An 18,989-nucleotide genomic window follows, 5' to 3' on the forward strand; every position below is an offset into this window, starting at 1 on the left:
CATGGTAATTTCATTTCACTTATTATGCCTAATGGATAGCCAGATATTTGCATGAAGTGTGTGTGGCTTTTTGCCTAAATTGTTAATCAAGTGATTAAGTGGTAAGTGAAAGTAGCATATCCAGATGACACTAATACTGTCCCACTCCTGGGTCTCTCCTGAACTGAATGCCAGTCATGGTAAACTCTGTGGTTTTTATTATACTTTTCTTCCAGGCTACTTGTTTACAAATCAATTAAGAAAACAGGGACACAGGACTTCTCGTTAATGGGAAATATACTAGAAAATGGTATTTCTTTTTCATATACATATATTTGTCATAGTACTGACCGTTCTTTCTTTTGTTTTTTTTCTTACTGTATATGTAATATATGTTGCAGTTTTAGGTTTCTTTCTTATCAGTGCATTATATTGTACCCATATACTATGATGATGGATGCAACAGAGGCGAGTGGGGGGAGAAATATAATGGGAGATTAAAGCCCATTTTGAAAATTGAGTATTAACTTGCAGAAAGCTTGCTAGTGTTTTCTTCTTAGCTTGTTGTCTTGCCTAGTGAGAATTGGTCAGACAACATGGAACCATTCACCTTAGCCTATGCTCCTTTCCACCCACTTTCAGAATTTAGGAATACTGGTAGCACCATTAAGTAATTTGGGCCAGGGCCCTGCAACTTCTTCGAGCAGCTGAGTAGTTCTTTAGGTTTAAATGGGACTAATCTCTTGTCATGTGTAAAGTTAAGCATGTGTATATGGTTGAAGGATAAGGGCCTGGGTGTAGCCCAACTCCCCATGGGATGAGCCCAGGGTATAAATCTAAATCGGCTGGAAGAGAAGCCTGCGCTGTAGCTGAGGAGCACTTGGTGCGCCTTGGAGGGGGAGAGAAGGGCATGTCAAGGTGGCGTCGAGCTACCTCTTTGCACCTACCAGCCTTGGGCCCATGTGGCCAAGGCCCTAGTGTTAAATTAGAGCAACTTGGCTTGATCTCGCTTGGAAAGATCAGAACCTGACACCCGTGGGAGGGTCATAAATGTATTCTTTCCAATGTCCAGATCTTTAGAGAAGCAAAGGTCCGGCCCCTGCCCGGCTGAGGGCACAGTCCATGCCCTTAACAGCAGCCGGGTCCCTCCTCTCGGGTAGGCTGCACCTGCCTGGAAGAGAGCGGGGGGGGGGGGGTAGATCGTCCCCTTTTCTGAACGCTAAGCTCCTAGGGCAGAGCCAGGAACCGCCACCCCAGTACGGCCGCCAGCCGGCCCGCTGCCCCCGGGAGCGGGGCTGGAACGTGGCGCACACGGCGGCGCCGCGGGGGCTGAGGGAGCGGGGAGCGGGGAGCGCCCAGAGCGGCCTTCCGCGGCGCAGGGCGGGAGGGAGGGAGGGAAGGAGCGAGCAGGAGCTGCTTGAAATGCTTGAAATGATTCCGCTTCCGTTTGGAGCAGGGAGCAGCCTCCCGCCCCAGCTGGGTCTCCAAGCTGCCTCCCCTCGGCCCTGCACGCGGGCGCGGCATGGCAACCTCTCCCCCGAAATCCCCCTCGGCCCCCACCACCCCCAAGTCGCCCCCGTCGCGGAAGAAAGATGACTCCTTCTTGGGCAAACTTGGAGGGACCCTGGCCCGGAGGAAAAAAGCCAAAGAAGGTAAAAGGGCCAGGATGGCCCGGCTCCTGGCAGCGCCCTGGGCTGGGCGGCTCTGGGGAGAGGGGCTGACGCCGGCGGGCTCGCTGCGGCGGCGTGTGGAGGAGCCGCGGGCGGGAGCGGGAGCGGGAGCGGACGGGACCGCGGGGCGGGGCGGGGCGGGGCGGGAGGCTGCGGCCGGGCCAGGGGGCTGAAGGGCGGGGCGCGCCCGGGCTGCGGCTCGCTCTGTTTTTTCCGGTGGAACGCGTCACCCTCCGGGAAAATACTGACGCCCCAAGCGGGGGCTCGGCTCGTCCTTCCTCCCCCCCCCCCAGCCTGAGCGCGCTCCCCGTGCGCCCCCCCCCCCCGCTCCTGCTTTCTGCACCCCCGAGCGCGTCACCGGCTCCTTAGCTATGCGGCTTCGCGCGCCCTAAGGGCTGGGGCCGGGGCTGCCCGGTTGAGCGGAGGCCGGCGAGCCGCTTACCCTCGTGCTCTGCCTGTAATGCACACTCTGCAGCGACAGGGCCTCTGTGCGCGCTCCTCGGTGGTGCTGTGCCGGGAGGAATTTCTTCCCAGAACGGGTATAAAGCGGCGAGCGTGTGTGCGCATCTCCGTGGCTGTTCCCTGGGGAAAGGGGGCAGCTGGAGGGCGGCGTGTGGGTTTCCACGCTGGAGCGGCTTGCGGCGTCCGGGGCGTGGAAGCTGTAGCGTTTTTCAAATGTACCTTTTAAGCTTCATTTTTACCTTCATTTCCGAGCTGATTGGAGAATCTAGCGATTGCAATTACGAAAGAATAAGAAGCCAGAGGGGATTGTGTGGGGGTAATAATGGACTTGGGCCGAATAACCAGTTCCCTACAGAAGTAAAAATCATGAAAAGGAATTCGCACTGAGCGTTGTCACTAATAATCTAATGAAATGATTCATAAATGGCCGGTTGGGAGATGCACAAATTAAAGACTGCGGGGGCGCCGTTTTCCAGGAATGTAAGACCAGATTTAGGTGGAGCAAGGGAAGATGTTGGATGAACACTTAGGAATTTATGCCATTTCACTAAAAGAGATGAAGCGCCAAAATAAAAATAACATAAACATAATGGGTCTGAATCAGCTGTATGGCCACATTCTGCTATGCCACCAGGGTGAAATGGCCCTAAAGCTGGCTTAACTAGTGCATGGAGGATAACTTCCTATGCAGATCTGTCCTGTTTATGCAACTATCCAGTTTATACAACACTTCTCACTGTAGTTCTTGTATCTACTCTGGTATAAGGTTTCAGAGTAGCAGCCATGTTAGTCTGTATTCCCAAAAAGAAAAGGAGGACTTGTGGCACCTTAGAGACTAACAAATTTATTTGAGCATAAGCTTTCGTGAGCTACAGCTCGCTTCATCGGATGCATTCAGTGGAAAATACAGTGGGGAGATTTATGGTTTAAGGGTGATCCTCCCGTGGCTTAGAATTAGTTTTGCTGGAGGAAAAGGTGCATTGGCAGCTTGCCCCTGGGCCACACAAAACCTCTACTTGTGTTTTGTTCTCTTGTAGCAATCTGGCATAAGCTGGTGCAGACCTTAGGCATCTCTAACTTTTTGCAGGGCCTCAGCAGGAATAGTGCAAAGGTCAGTTTTGAGCACCTGTGCCCAGAACTGTTCTCTGTGCAAATCAGCCACAAACCAGAATCTGGACCAGTATATTTAAAATGTAGGTTGTAACACTAACTGAACAAAGCAAGTTCAACACTAAGGATGATCATACCTTCCTTGACTTGTCCTGTCATGGCAAGCGGTGGCAGCACAGATTACTTTATGTACAGTTGCATGTTGATCTGAGAGGTTGGTGGAATATCAAAGCATAACAGGAGGAATGAACAGTGTTATGCTTAACTTAGAATTTCTTTGTTTCTGTTGCTTTATGTCAACAAAATTATACAGTTAATTTCCTTTATTTTTCTCATTTATTAAAGAAAAATTCTTTAAAGAAATGCATGAGATTAAAGGACATACGTATATTTGTGGTATATATTGTACTCGCGAATGATTCTTACAACAGTGGGGACTTTTTAGTCTGAATCATATTTTTCACTATTTACAGCTTTACAAATGATTTCATTTGACATAGCGCACATTTTACTAAACATATTTGATGATATTGATCTCAAAACAAAGTAAACTATTTTTCTCTCTTGAAAGTTTTCTTGTAGTGTGTGACCCTCTCTCAAAGTAACTCATGATTAGACTGTTTTTAAAAAAAGTCTAGAATATTGAAAGAAGAAACCACCTTTTCTGCTGTCAGATTTTGTATGAGCCTGGTATAGTGATTAAAGCAGGGGACTGGGAGTTTTGGGTTCTTTTTCTGACTTTACTGATGAGTCACTTTAGTCTGATCCACAAAAGGACTCAGGTACCTACCTCCCCACTTGGGAGCCTAAGCCCAAAATTTAGGTTCCACTGAGGTCCTCAAAATCCCCTGCTCGGCTGTGAACCTGGGATGTGGGAAACGAGTTCAATTTTGCCCTTTGCCTGATGGGGAGAAAGGATTTAAACGGGGGCCTCCCACCTCTCATGAGAGTGCCAGAACCACTGGCCTTTGGGATATTCTGATGCAGGTCTCTCTGTTTCTCCTATTGAAGCTGTTCCACTTTTGCTAAATAATTAAATAGTAATTGGAGTAGGGGAATTGGACTCGGGGCCTTCCACCTAAGTGCCCTAACCACCAGGCTGTAGAGTCATTCTCATGTTTTCTTTCTGTTAGTTAATGTTGGAATAGGAAATATTTCACCCTCAATATATGACATGAATACGATATACAGCTTTGTTCCAAATACATATTCGAAATTTGTACTGCATTTTCTCTCACCATTGTGGACAATTTTACCATCTGCATCTGTACAGTTAAGACTCCCCTTTTTCCTGATTTTTTATTTTTTATAATTCCTTATTTTTAGTAATCCTAATGGCCATAGATGTTTAGCTGTTACATTTAGCTTCCCTTATCAATTGCCCACATTTCTTACTTTCTGACTCGTTACTTGCCATTAACCCCAACTTTTTCCCCCATTCGTTATATATCGATTTGTAAGTGTTCTTAAACAACTGCTAATTTTCAATCCTACTTTTCTGTTGAGATTTTTTTAATCTCAATCAATTCTGCTCATAATTATATTTAGCTTTAGTAATGAACCCCTTTAAACCTCCAAGTATTTATATTACTGGCTGGGACTGTATTCTGTTTGCACAAAACAAATGTAATCAGGTTACAATCACTTGCACCTAAGCTATCACTTTTATTTACTTGATCAAGTCATCTTTGTCAGTCAAAATGAGGTGTAATATTGAAATACCCTTTGTTGGGTGCAATACTTCTTGTGTTAGAAAATTATCTATAATTTATAGAAAATCCAATGATATTTTTTTTTTACTACTGGCAGCATGAGACCTCCAGGATATGTCCCCTAAATTGAAGTTCCCTTTGATTACATGAAGAAAAGGAGTACTTGTGGCACCTTAGAGACTAACAAATTTATTAGAGCATAAGCTTTCGTGAGCTACAGCTCACTTCATCGGATGCATTTGGTGGAAAAAAATCTCCCCTCTGTTTTTTTCCACCAAATGCATCCGATGAAGTGAGCTGTAGCTCACGAAAGCTTATGCTCTAATAAATTTGTTAGTCTCTAAGGTGCCACAAGTACTCCTTTTCTTTTTGCGAATACAGACTAACACGGCTGCTACTCTGAAACCTTTGATTACATGCTTTTTCTTTCTAAACATTTGAAGTAGATTCTTAAGAAGCCATTTGTTCTGTTCTCCATTCTGATTTGGTGGTCTGTCAGACACCCACCAATATCTCATTTTGTACCTTATCTTTTAAAACATTGATCCATAAATGTTCAAAATCCTGTGATTCCAAGATGTCAATCATCTTAAACAAGTAATGGTATCTTTGCTGAAGAGTACCACCCATCTCCCCTTTTACCCACTCTAGAAAGTGATTTTAACATTCCAGTCATGCAAATTCTCTCACCAGATTTCGGTAATATCAACCATGTCAGTTTATTCTCATGATTTAACAGTTCTTCCACTTTATTATCCAGGTTTCTAGCATTGGGATATAGGCAGTTAAATAGTTTATTCTTTTTAAGTGTATATGGGACTTCTCTTCACATACGTGCTTTTGAAAATCCCATCCTTTAACTTTCTTGTTACATAGTATGTTTATATCTTTGTATACATCATACTGTTACATCTAGGGCAAGACCTTTTAAATTATTCCCCAGGCTCTTCACAATAAAGACTAAAAAATAGCAGTGGTTCTGAATAATTTAAGAACAGATATTTTATCTATTGTAGGTATTATGATAGGCTGTTACATATTACTAGTTTTTGTATTAAGTGTTTAGATAACAATTGTAAATAATACATCATACATATCAAAATGTGATTTCACAATTGTGTCATCAAAAAGTGCTTTGACACAGTCAGGACAATATGAACCCTTTTATAAATTATAACAATAAAGGTAGTGCCCAAATACTCTGCCAAATCAAAGTCCAGATGGCGTTTAAAATGTCTGTATGGTGAAGAGTTATGAAAAAATAAACTAAGGAATCTGTTTGTGAAAGCAATAATAAAACCAACATCGTTCCAAATGCAGCAAAATAATTTGTTTAGAATATCAATGTAAAATTCCTTTATATGAATATTTTGTATTTAGTGAACCCTTTCCTTGGAGGACCCAAAAGCTCTTTGCAAAGGTTGGTATTATCTCTCTTTTACAGATGAGGAAACTGAATGATCTAAACAAATTAAGAGACTTCTTTAAAGCTACACTGCAAGTTCAGTGGTAGAGCAAGGAATAATACACATTATTCAAAATAAAGAAATACTTGACAGACTATAAAGTGTCATGCCAGGATCAAAATGAAGAGAATAACCTGAGATGCTCCTACCTAATAAAGCTGATTTCAGCTGTGGACTGAACAAATGTTAGTGCCACAATTAGGAAATGTTTATTTGTAAAATATATTGTCACTGAAATAATTTTAAAAACAATTTTATGACACCTAAATTTTGGAGATGAGAAATGTAGCTTGCTTTATACAGTGTGTTAACATAATTTCCTATCATATGGGCTCTTGTACTGTATTTTACTGGCAATTTGTCATTGGCCATTGGTGTAGTTTAAGGATGGATAACTAAACTCTTAATGTTGAGGCTAAAAAGACTGCTTCTCTGATAAGATAAAAACTTTTGTAATAAAAAAGTTATACTTTCTGTTAACTGTCGTATCCAGTGACAAAAATCAGATGCCTAAATCTGTGTAAAATGTATTATAAATTGTCCTTGTAGCATAAGGATAATATTTTAATACATGCTTACAGGTGAAATAACTAATTTTCACTTAATACAAGAAATAGTGTCGTCCTGTCCAGTTTATGTTAATTGGAGCAGGATCAATCCCTTAAATAAATATTTAAAAGTTTCATTCATCCCATATATGAAACTGGAGTAGGTTCAATCATATAACAGAGGGATAAATACTTTAGCTGGCCTACCCAGCCCATTTTACTAGCAGTAATGCTTTTTACCAATTAGAAACACTTTTGTAAGCTCTTCATAGTGTTCAAGACCACTTTCTAGCAAATCTTTAAGGTAGTGGAAGAAGAGAACAAAATGATCTTTCTTTTTTATTTTCTGGTGTATTCCATTATTTCCTTATGAGTATTCATGGTGGGTTCAGCAAGGTCACATGTGATTGTTCTTCCTGAATGTTCCTGACCTGGGCTGATGGACATAAAAATTTCACACCCCATAATAGCCTAGCTTAGTGGAGAATCTTAAAAATTGGACCATGATACTCTAATAAATCTGTGATACATTCAGCAAGGCAGAGCAAAGTTCAAAATTGCTTAAATTGGCATAGGAGCAGATGCAAAACAGACAGTTTGGACCCATGAATTGGATGGAGAGCAATTACGATTCAATGTATGGGCTCAGTCAGACTTCCAGTTGATATGGCATCAATTTAAAGTAATTTTGGCCTCTCTTCGATCTAGTTATTTGGTGCTGATGGTGCAAGAGTTGGAATGAATTTTCCTGCAGCTTCCACTTTTATGACATTATCTCCCACATTTTTCCGTATTTTTTATTTTGTTTTCACTTTGGTGCTAGGGGTCAGAGGAGCTTGTATTTCTACTGAGTTCTAAGGGAAGTTAAATTGTTAGAGTATTTGTTTTAGATTTTCCTATTTCTTGCTAACATCCCCAAAATTCCCAGTCTTTAAGTTGATATCAGGTTGGATTCCTGAGTGTAATATAGTTAGAAATAAAATTGACTACAAGCATGCGGTGATGTGAACTTTTCAGATATTTTAAATTAAATGTATTTATTAAAAAGTCAGTAACTAAAATGCTGTGTCAGATGGCTGATTGATGGACAAAGGAATGCTCTGCTCTTGATATATATGTCCTATCGTGAAATAAATTTATTCTTTAGAGTACAAAGAATTTTCTGTTTCTTTTTGAGACCTGAGTACTACTTTTTGCAATCCCTCTTCAAGTTAAATACACATTTAGTACTCATGCAAGCTGTCTTAGTATAGTTAGTGGCCCTATTTTCATAACTAGGTACCATTTAGCAAGAGCAAGGGTTGCAGAATCTGAGCCCAGTGTTGTAAATTCTACAGAAATATGTGCTTGAGGTTTGTTCATCGCTTCATTTGGGGGAGTAAGTAGGGATTCTAAACAAGTTTAAATGGGTTTTTACTTCTGCTCTTGGCTGATGTTAGATTTGAAATGGGATACACACTGCGAAGAGGAATAGGTACGTATCAAGACCTTCTTATTCTGTATGGGAAAGTAGGTAAAGTTTATGAATGAAACAGCAGTATTTTGTCTCTAGGCCTTATTATCTCATTAGAATTGCAGTATGCTTGTGTTTCAGAGGTCTGACATGGTATATTTCCTCAGGATATTGAAGTTAATGCATAGCATTTGAAGTGTAGTATGTGATTATAACCTTCCCCTCCCTGGTGTTTATGCATGTTCTCTTCTTCCTTATGTACAGCCAGATGTGGTCCTGGGTGTCAGGTGAAATCCAATTAGTATCACCTCTGAAAAATGAAATGGGTTGGAGCAGGCACTGAGAAATGGAAAATACAGTGAGTTGATTAAGTAGCAGGAACAACTGAAAATAAGGAGGAAAGAAATTATGAGAAGAATAGTGAAAGAGGAGAATCCTGATTGCTTCACCCCTAAGAGTTAAATCACTTTTATTTGTTGTCTCTTCACTCCAATAGACCTTTCTGAGCATATCTACAGTATTTGTAAGGAAAAGAAATTCTACCCAGATAAAGACTACAGGCTGTGAGTTTGTCTCAGAAAATATGCATCAACTGTTTATAAGTGACAGCCAACACTATACCTTTAATGACAGGGAGTACCAGGTATGTGTTGCTTGCATTGAAGCGATTGTTCAGCACAAGACAGCAAAACTGCAGAGGTAATTATTCTATGTCAGTGTGGACAGGAAATACAAGCATAGCACCTGCAATGGTGCCACTTGCCCTTCCAGTGCAGTTTCACAGTGCTCCTGCCCACCTTCGGTGACAACTCTGACAGTTTGGAATACTGGCTCTGTCTCCCGCCAAGCTCTTTCCCACTACTTGCAGATAGTTCCAAGAGCAGCTAAAGTGGTATTTGGATGTTTTCTGCTCTGCCTTCACTTCCTGCCCTGTTTGCACTAGTACTGCTCTCAGCAATAAACAGGACACTGTTAAATAGAACTTCTATTTTTAATTATTTAAAAAAATGTTTAAAAAACACATTATCATTTGTATTTGTGCTAAACACTGTAAACTCACGTACACAGTGAATACAGTCCCTGCCCCAAGGAATTTACAATTTAAGGTTCTTCAACATTATCTTCTAAGTATTTAAATATTTTTCTATCTTTTACTCCCCTCTCTGAGGCTTTGTAAAATTTAAATTAGAATATTTCTGACATTTCAGCACCTTTTAATCTCAGTATTGCCAACTCTTCAAATGTTTACTGTGAATCTAGCAATGTTTGGTGTTCTCTTGCAACCTCAGCTCCTGGAGTCATGTGGTTATAAGAAATCTGAGCTTTCATTTTTTTAAAAAATATTTCTAGCTCCGATGATTGCAGACAAAAGCTTGAAAGCGTGACCTGAAAGTGCACCCTAGATGTTCAGAAGGCCAATAAAAAGAACCCTTCATTATTTTATTTAAAAATCATGACTTTAAAAATAATCTCGTAGTTTTTTGCACCTGGCTTATGATTTTTGATCAGTTGATGTTGACAGTAGTGAAGTCTTTTAAAAATATTTGCTTACTATTTTAAAAAAAAAACCACCAAAAACTCAGTAACATTATTTAACTTTAGAATCCTGATTCTTTCCCTCAAGTTGTTGTCTAATCCTGTAAAAAAGAGACAGCATGTGAAGAAACAAAAGTAAAAAAAGGTTAGGAATTGGGACAGTCCCCTAGAGCTCATACGTGAGAGGTGCTGCCCTATGAAATAAGCAGACATCTTTGCCTTGCTATGTCCTTACTAAGGCAGACAGTGAAGCAGCATCTGCTGGATGCCAGAGACTTGAAACTGATGAGGAAAGGTTAGTACAAAACCAGCAAATTATACATGGAATCACGAAGAGGGTGTTTCTCCACTAATGTCCTTTGAGATCTTACCATCTAGTTGTCCTACACCCACAATTTGCATGCTATAGTCCATAGTCCCCCTAAGTTGAAGGGGACAACTGCCACCAATGTGATGGGTGTGGGTAAGGGTCTAATTCTGGGTGCAGGGGGTCCCTCTGAGGGTTATGTTTGGACCACTCCCTGGTCAGATGTCTCTGGATCCTAAGGAGCAAATACTACCAGTGCAATTTGAAAACAACACACTTGGAAAGCCACAGACCAGAACAATTCGCTTACTTCCTTGACCATTTGCACTCATCATCAAAATATCCCCACATGTCCTTCTGAGAGATAATCGCCCAACCCAGGTGCAGTACATTCTTCTTGTAAGGGCAGCATCAGGAATTTGACACATGCATGGAGCTTCCTATTGTGTTATATGTGCTTGTGGGATATGTGAGCTGCCTTTTCACACAGGTTGTGATTTCCCCATTCCACGTTTGTATTTATTTATTTTTTTGTCTGATTTATCTTTTGATTCAGGGTCTTTTTCATGCATTGAACTGTTTTTGCATAAGGCCCGGTTTAATCCCTCTTGAAGTCTCAATAAGTCACTTTTGTGGAAAAGAGTTCCTTGAATCTTTGTGATTGTGTTTTCTATGAAAATTGGCATGCAGGTCAGAGCCACTAAATTCTTTTTGGAACTGAGTCAGTCCCAGGTTAACTGGGCAAGTTGCTTGCTGCAAAAAATTTCCTTTTCCCTCTTTTTTTTTTTTTTTTTTTTTTTTTTAATGCTGGAATAATTTCTTCATCTTCTGTTCTTATTGAGGCTAAAACAGAATAAAACAGATATTTCCATAGAGTAGATTAAAGGAAGTGTAAATACATAGTTTTTTAAAAAAAGAAAAGGAGTACTTGTGGCACCTTAGAGACTAACAAATTTAAAAGCATTCTATATTGTGAAAGCCTGAGTTAAGAAGGATTCAGCATTCTTGGGAGCATCTTGTGCCAGATACTACCATCAAGGGCTGGGACTGTCTTTTTGTTCTGAGTTTTCTAGCATCTAGCATAATGGGGGCCTGGTCCATGACTAGGGGTTCTAGGTGCTACAGTAATACAAATAATAAATTATTATTATTTAAACAGCAACTGTCCACAAACTATAGATCTGATCTTGCAAATGCTGCCGGTTGTAGTGCCATGGGAATAGCAACGTGTTGTATGCATTGGCAGGCCTGAGCCCTATGTCTGAAGATACAAACATCTCAGAAGAGGGAAGGCACTGTGATCAACAATGAAAATAGGTCAGGCCATAGGCTGTGGCCAGATATGACAAAGGGCACACTTCCTGATCACTTCAACTTATTAGCCTGCCATTTCACCTCAGTCCCATAGCAATTATTCAGATGAAAGGTAGAAAGGATTAGCCTAATTGTTGTTTAAATCATCATTAATCAAATGGGGGAACAGCCTCCAACAGTTTACAGTTACCATTGACACTTCAAAATTAAAAGTCAAAGCAATAATCAGAAGGAAAGGAAAAGCCAAAAAACAGCTCAGACTCTTGTGTTTTTATTTCGGTGTGAGTTTTCATTCATTCCTTTGGATTTAGCAGTATTTGCTATCCCAGAACTATTTGACAAAAGATACACATCTGGACCTCAAAGATTAATGTAAATCTAGCTGAATAAAACCACCCCAACATAATAAATAGAAAATTATCTTTGTTTCATTACAGTCTTTCCTCAATACAATGAGCTCCTGTAGTCAGGATAACGTTTAATTTTAGATTCAGAGCGAAAGAAAATACCACTACAGTTTTCTTATAGTTTCAGGAATCTGTCTTGAACATGAGGAATCCTTGAGATTTTCTCATCTTCATCCTTATCAATGGAAAATATCTCCAGGGCTGTAGAATGAATGAATAATACATTGGGAGGCCCTAAATCCTCAAGAAACTCCCCAGCCTCCCAAGACTACTAGTCTAAAGTTTTGAGTCCCACTAGGCCAGTATCCCTGAGAGGCAGCTTATTTTTTGTGTGGTCCTTTACTTTGTTTGATGAATTTGAAGACAATGTAATACCATGCAAGTTAACCCCCTTTTCTCACCCCGCCCCGAGCAAAACAGTTTAATTAGTGTCAGGCCTCCTAAATTTCTCACCAATGGATGGCAGAGTTGCCTGAAGTTTAAATAGACAAACATTTTATTCATTATTTCATTTGTTCTGGCATGTTGGAGCCTGGGTTCTGGGACCCTCCTGGAGCCCCACAAGCCTGAGTCAGCTGACCTGGGCCAGCTGGGTTGTTAAATTGCAGAATAGACATACCCATTGAGTCAAGACTGCACTATTAAGCTTAGTTTCTTCCCCTAGTGGAGCCAGGAACTAAAACGCCCACGGTAACTGGAACTATCTAGGGGTAAATCATAGATTTAGCTGCAGCTCTGCACTGGAAGCAGTATGGTACCATCCTGTAGCAGGATGAAAATGAGGAGGCAAATACTTCCCAGAGCTTCCCACCTTACAGATGCTCCTCGCCTGAATTTAGAGGAAGAGGGGAAGCTTTTTGGCCTCCTTTCTGCCTACTCTCTGTCCCGTTTCCCAACTCAGAGCCATCCCTGTGCTGCCTTGAATGCAAGGGCTGTATTTATGTGTCTGTATACGATAGCAGAGGTTCCTCACTCCTTTGCCACTGTGTGTAAAGGGGGAAACTGACTAGCCCTTAATGAATGAAGTATAACCTTTTCTATTTAATGTCTCAACTAATACTTCTTAGTGGATTGTGTTACTTGATTTAGTGTCCTTATCTCGGTTGAGGAGGGAGGGAGTAGGTAAGAGAGAATTAACTCACCTTGACTGACTGAAATGTGAGTTGGACTGTAAGCCAAATATGATCAGTGTCCTTAAGCAAGTCCCTAGTCCACTACACAACTTGGCACAGTTGCACAGGTTGGCAACCTGTGCTCAGGCCAGGGGAATCATAGGAGCAGAAAAACAAGGATGCTGTAGGTCAAGAGTGGGTTGTATTTGGCAAAGCTGTGTTGGGAAGATTACACAGCATCTGCTTGCATTATTCCTGCACCTGATTCTAGGCTGTGGTTCAGCTCAGACAACTGCTAAATTAACTCAAAATATTAAATAAAAATTAGACAAAGAGCTGTAAGGCCAAAATTGGGTTAAATAAGACACTTCAATGTCCTAAATGTTCTGCTCTCCTGTTACTTATGTAGTTCTATTTACTATATTTAGGAAATCACATTGTGAAATAATTGTGTATGTGCTCATGAAACATTGATGTTAAATGTGAAATTCAAGAAAACATGTTTTTCATGAGCAGTGATATTGTTTAGCTCTGATATTTGATTTCTCCTTTTTGGACTTCTTATTAATGTTCACAGTTGGTGTTTTATAGTGTTTCAATGGCAATCAAACATCCCCTCTTTTCAGTGTTCTTAGATAATTGTTTTTAGGAAGAAAAATGGAACACCTGTGATTCTAATACCATGACATTTATGTGAATCGTTTTTGGCATTTTTAAGCCGAATTAAGCCCTAGTGATTTATCTGATGTCTGCTTACGTAGGGCCAACTGTGCCATTTTCTGCTTGCATTGAATGGTAAAAAGAAAAGGAGTACTTGTGGCACCTTAGAGACTAACAAATTTATTAGAGCATAAGCTTTCGTGAGCTACAGCTCACTTCATCGGATGCATTTAGTGTACTCTGCATTTAGTGTAGTTCCACTGGGTTGGATTAACTCTCCCGGATCTATCTATCAAGGCAACTCTATTCCCTCTCGCAGGGAAATAAGTGTTTGGTAAGGGTGCGGGAGTCATGTTAGCCACTTCAAAGGCGCCATTTCCCTCCCTGAGACATTAGGTACAGGGTGGGCTGGGGGAGTAACTATACACATTTCAATCCTGTGGGGATTTATTAGAGAAGAATACAATCTGATGCTGTAATATCTCTTTTTATAGAACTCCTGGGGGGTAACATGGTTCTGTTGGAACTGTTCTGGCAGGGAGGTGGGCAAGGTGCATTCAGAGATGCTGTGGAGGCACAGTCTGTGTTTAGAAGACTGTGGCTGCCTTCTGATCCCCACTCTTCCCAGAACCAGGCAGTTTGTGACATGCCCCATGACCTGTTCCAGGGTGCGGGGGGATCTCTGTCCCTCACAAAGGAACAATTAGGGAGGAACACATAGAGACTTCCTACTACAACTCCTTTCTGCAGGGTATACGTACAGAGTTAGCTATTGTCAGTACCAGCAAGCGGAGCAGGAGCAGGTAATTAAAAAACAGTGATCCAGTTTCAATATTCTGCTTTATGATGATCAGGTGAGGTGGCTGCAGGATTGTCAGAAATTATTAGAGCCTCTTCAATGTGGAAGAGCCAATCTGGTATTGTTTAAATGGATTTGATCTAATAGTGCAGCTTTGGGCAGAAATTTTATGTACGGCACTTTATCGTGGGTATAAAGAATATCTTCTGGATTCTATATTATAGTGGTTGTTGTAGAGAGCACTGTGGTTAAAACTGCATACAGGTTCCATTCTGACCACCTGAAAAAGAGCTCTGTGTAAGCACAAAAGCTTGTCTCTCTCAAAAACAGAAGTTGGTCCAATAAAAGTGTAACTCTTCTGCCAGTGGAGCCGGCAGTAACAAGGGCCGGGTTCAAAATTTTGGGGTTCCCTTTCAACAGTACAACACAAAAGAATTGGCCTGAGCCCCCACCCAGTAACCTGGGAAAATTACACACCGCTCTTGGGTGCCTCTGAGAGGCAATACTTTCCCACTCGCAAGCACAGAGTCTGAGTGTAAAAAAGAAACTTTTAATGAAAGGAGGGAAGTCACCTGACGTTAATTAGGGAAAATGCCAGAAGCAGGATTCATAATCGTAAAGCTGTGAGCAGTAAGCCCACCCCAAAATGCGTGGGGCAGTGCCTTCTGCCTTGTGTTCTACAAGCAAAAGTTCCTTTTCCATGCCCCTCTCTGTTCCCTCACCACACACCACTCACAGTGGTTGTCCTTGGTCAGGGTTCAAAGGTGCATCTGTGTGAGTTCACCTCCCACTCGGGGAAGAAGGCACCTTGTTTGTTCTGCCATCTGAGCACTTGCACTCGGTCTGGCTGGCTGCTCCCACTGGCCAACTGCTCCTCTCCACTGGCCGCTCCCGCTGGCCGACTGCTCCTCTCTGCTGGCCGGGCAGAAACGCTGTCCCACCACAAGTGATTTCAGCTCTTATTTAAGCATTTTAATAACAAAGGCTCCTAATGGAGCCTATTTAGCTCTACCTTTGAACAGTGGGGAGGAACAGGTTAAACCAGACTGGGGACCTTTACGGAGAGTCCACATCTCCTGTCTGGGACACGTCTCCATTTTTCTTACATTCACAGGGGTCTCAGAGTAGCAGCCGTGTTAGTCTGTATTCGCAAAAAGAAAAGGAGTACTTGTGGCACCTTAGAGACTCTAATAAATAAATAAAATGCTCTAATAAATTTGTTAGTCTCTAAGGTGCCACAAGTACTCCTTTTCTTTTCACAGGGGTCAGGCATTCGAACCCTTGGCTTAATGAGGTCCTTTAAGCTGAGGGTGACTCCCTCATTTGGGGCAGGTTAAGCTCAGTTCTGCACCCTTTTATTCATGCAATAAAAACAACATTGATAACATTTCACCACTCCATTCAAAACTAAAGTGTTTTGTAACCCAACACCGGCCAAAGTTGATCACTTTGAGCAACCCAGCTCTATCTGCTGGATATCTTGGTAGAGTAGGTGTGTTCATGTAAATACAGTTTGTTCCTGAAGTCTCTCCCACTCCCAGCTAGCTGTCAGGGGAGAACTCGTTAAACCCTGCTTACAAAAGATATTACCACAGCCACCTTCTCTCTCTAATATCCTGATAACAACATAGCTAAAACAACACTGCATACATGTGTGTTCAGTGACTTAAAACTTTCTGAAATGGTTGTCTTTCTGAACTTTTTTCAGTCCTTGGTCCCTCCTATTTTCTTCCCTCCGTCCTCCTATTTTCTCTGCCTGTGGCACATCACAGTCTAGTCTTCTGTGGGCTGTAATACTTTGGTCTCATGTCAGTTTTTGGGTTTACTGTGTGGGTGCTGGCTAGTGTTGGTGGCTTATGATATAGAGAAGGTAAGCCAAGATGATCTAGTGGTCCCAAAAAGTAAATTTATCTGGAAAGGCCTATGATCAACTCAAACATTTTTAAGAATAAAGAGACTGTTGATAAGTTCTCTCTCTTCATCATGTATAAATAACTTTAATGCTAAAAGTGTTAGTATAAATAACATTGAAATTTGTTATGAAAATAGCTCTCATTGAGGTGAAGTGCCTTGACAAAACAGGGCATGTGAAAGCCATCCATATAAAAAGCACATAGTAAACTGTTTTTACATAATGTGCTACAGATTAAGCATAACAACACAAAATAATAGTGAACATTTGCCATTATAAACATTATTTTTAGCCAAGTCAATTTCATTGTGAATGTCCTTAATCCCTGACTTCCACTAGGGAAGGCTGTAGTGTTGGCTGAAAATGAAATTAATAATACATGTGTCTAACTACATTATTAAAATCTGATAAATATCTGTCAATAAATAGATACTGGATAGTTATGACAACGAACAATGCAAGTAATTTATGCAAGAATGGCAAAAAATTACATAGTATTGTCCAGGCACATATAAGGTTTTACAAAGAAAATGTTATACTGTGCTAGAAACAGCATGTGATCACGTAATTAAAGCTTGTGTCGTCAAGCATACAAACAAGGGGGCCGAGTTAAGGTTACACATACAACCGTAACATTATAATTTCCTGCCTTTTTAAGTATTTAAACGTGCAACTAAAAAGTTCTCTTAACAGATTTTTTTTTAAAAATGGAAAATGCATGTAAAAGTATGTAATGCATACATACAAAATGCATGTAAAAGAAAAGTACATTGCTACATCTCTGGCATTCATATACAAACAATATAAGCCTCCCTCTGCTGCCTCTACAGTGAGAGAGACCTTTTGAGTACTATTCTGAAATCCATCTTGATGACATTGATAATTATATCAATGCACAAAGACGTATACAAAACAGATTTATGTGCATGTTGACTGCATTAGAAACATGGAATGGGAGAATCAGTGTCATCTAAATTGCAAAGACTATTTTTCTGTATTGCTCTTGGAAGTCTGAGACCCTGCATTTCAGCACTATTTTCTTGACTGCTTATGAGCAAGTAGTATTTTCCCATACGTCATCTGTAGAAAAAATAGCAGTGCACACCAGAGACATTGAATGGACTCAACATAGAATAGAATAGAATACAGATATTGACCTGTGGGCTCTTGGATGTAGGACTTCACACTCGTGAAGCCCATACATCTTAGGGGAAACATGCAGGTTCCTTCCCATTGCCTGGCAAGTCGCTGATGTTTGCAAGTCTCTGTATCAGTATAATTATGTCAATGGAAAAACTGAAGCAGTCGTATCTTCTGTGCTTCTTTTACCCTTGGCTATCTCTACAGAGTTATGTAGATTGTCTGGATAACCCAGTGCTAGCTCATCACTCATGTCCAAAAGCCCCACTGTCCTGGTTAGCCAAATGAACAGGCCTCATGCCATGAAAATAGATGGACATGAGTGTAGGCAGCCAAGAGACTATGTATGTGCATCAAGTGTGAATATTAAAGTCAGAATTTCTCACACAGAAATGTCTAAATTTCTCTGCCATTGCTAATCCAGCTCTAAGCTGGATTAATGAAAGAGAATGTTTGGTGCTTCATTGAATTGGGCATAGAAGCACTTTGGGTACATGTAGTGCGGAGGGGGATAGACATTTCTCTTTTGTATCTCTGCAGGTGGCCTCTTTGGAGTTACCCAGGTGTGGAAGCTTATTTTGGCTAATGGGCTAACTAGGTTGGCAGGGTGAGAGTCTATTTTTCCATGGGTTTATGTGTCTGTTATTTTGTCAGAGTACTTGTGCTTTTTCTTAGGTTTCTTGTCCAGCTCTAGAGTTATGCTTAAGCCTAATAATGTTTTTTCTGGACCTAAGTCAGCAAATATTAATAGTGGAATATAGATGTAAAAGAGCACTAATGTACAGGAGATGCTAGACATTGGAGCAAATGTGTCAATGCTGTCAATGCTTCAGAGTGTTATTAATTAAAATAATGACATTACAGGAGCTACAGTTGCTATCAGGCAAAAAAAATGATAATGTCTGAGTGCCAGGATAAATGCAGTATAATATATTTCAGCATTGGATTCAAATAATGATTTGTCCAGTCTGTTATCAGACTGCATGAATATGACAAATTAGGTGGCCAGGGAATGTTTTGTTGCAAGTAGTTCTATTTTTATGGTCTCTACTTTTTTAGGCTTCTCTGACAACACATGCTTTAGAATAGGGATGGGCAAACTACGGCCCAGGGGCCACATCCGGCCCTTCAGACGTTTTAATCTGGCCTTCGAGCTCCCACTGGGGAGCAGGGTCCGGGGCTTGTTCCACTCCAGCCAGGGAGCAGGGTCGTGGGCTTGCCCCACTCTGTGCATGCCATGGCTCTGTGTGGCTCCCGGAAGCAGCGGCATGTCCCACCTCTGGCCCCTACACGTAGGGGCAGCCAAGGGGCTCCGCATACTACCTCTCCCCCAAGCAGTGCCCCTGCAGCTCCCATTGGCTGGGGACCACAGCCAATGGGAGCTGCAGGGGCAACACCTATG

The 18,989-nt window shown here is 41.3% G+C and overlaps 1 protein-coding gene across 4 annotated transcripts in view; it reads left to right on the top strand.

The window, feature by feature from the left end:
• The first annotated feature begins 841 nt into the window (after positions 1-841).
• PARVA (parvin alpha) overlaps positions 842-18,989 on the top strand; it is a 93,125-nt gene continuing 74,977 nt past the window's right edge. For 2 of the 4 annotated variants that reach the window (XM_043516727.1, XM_043516728.1), the window contains exon 1: positions 1,313-1,631. In XM_043516727.1, coding sequence (XP_043372662.1) covers positions 1,502-1,631 — 130 coding nt within the window. In that variant the 5' untranslated portion in view covers positions 1,313-1,501. Of the gene's footprint in view, positions 1,632-18,989 lie in introns of all 4 variants that reach the window. The other 2 variants (XM_038404236.2, XM_043516723.1) reach the window with 2 other exon arrangements.

Source organism: Dermochelys coriacea, chromosome 6 (assembly GCF_009764565.3).
Source record: "Dermochelys coriacea isolate rDerCor1 chromosome 6, rDerCor1.pri.v4, whole genome shotgun sequence".
In the NCBI taxonomy this organism is placed as follows: Eukaryota; Metazoa; Chordata; order Testudines; family Dermochelyidae; genus Dermochelys; species Dermochelys coriacea.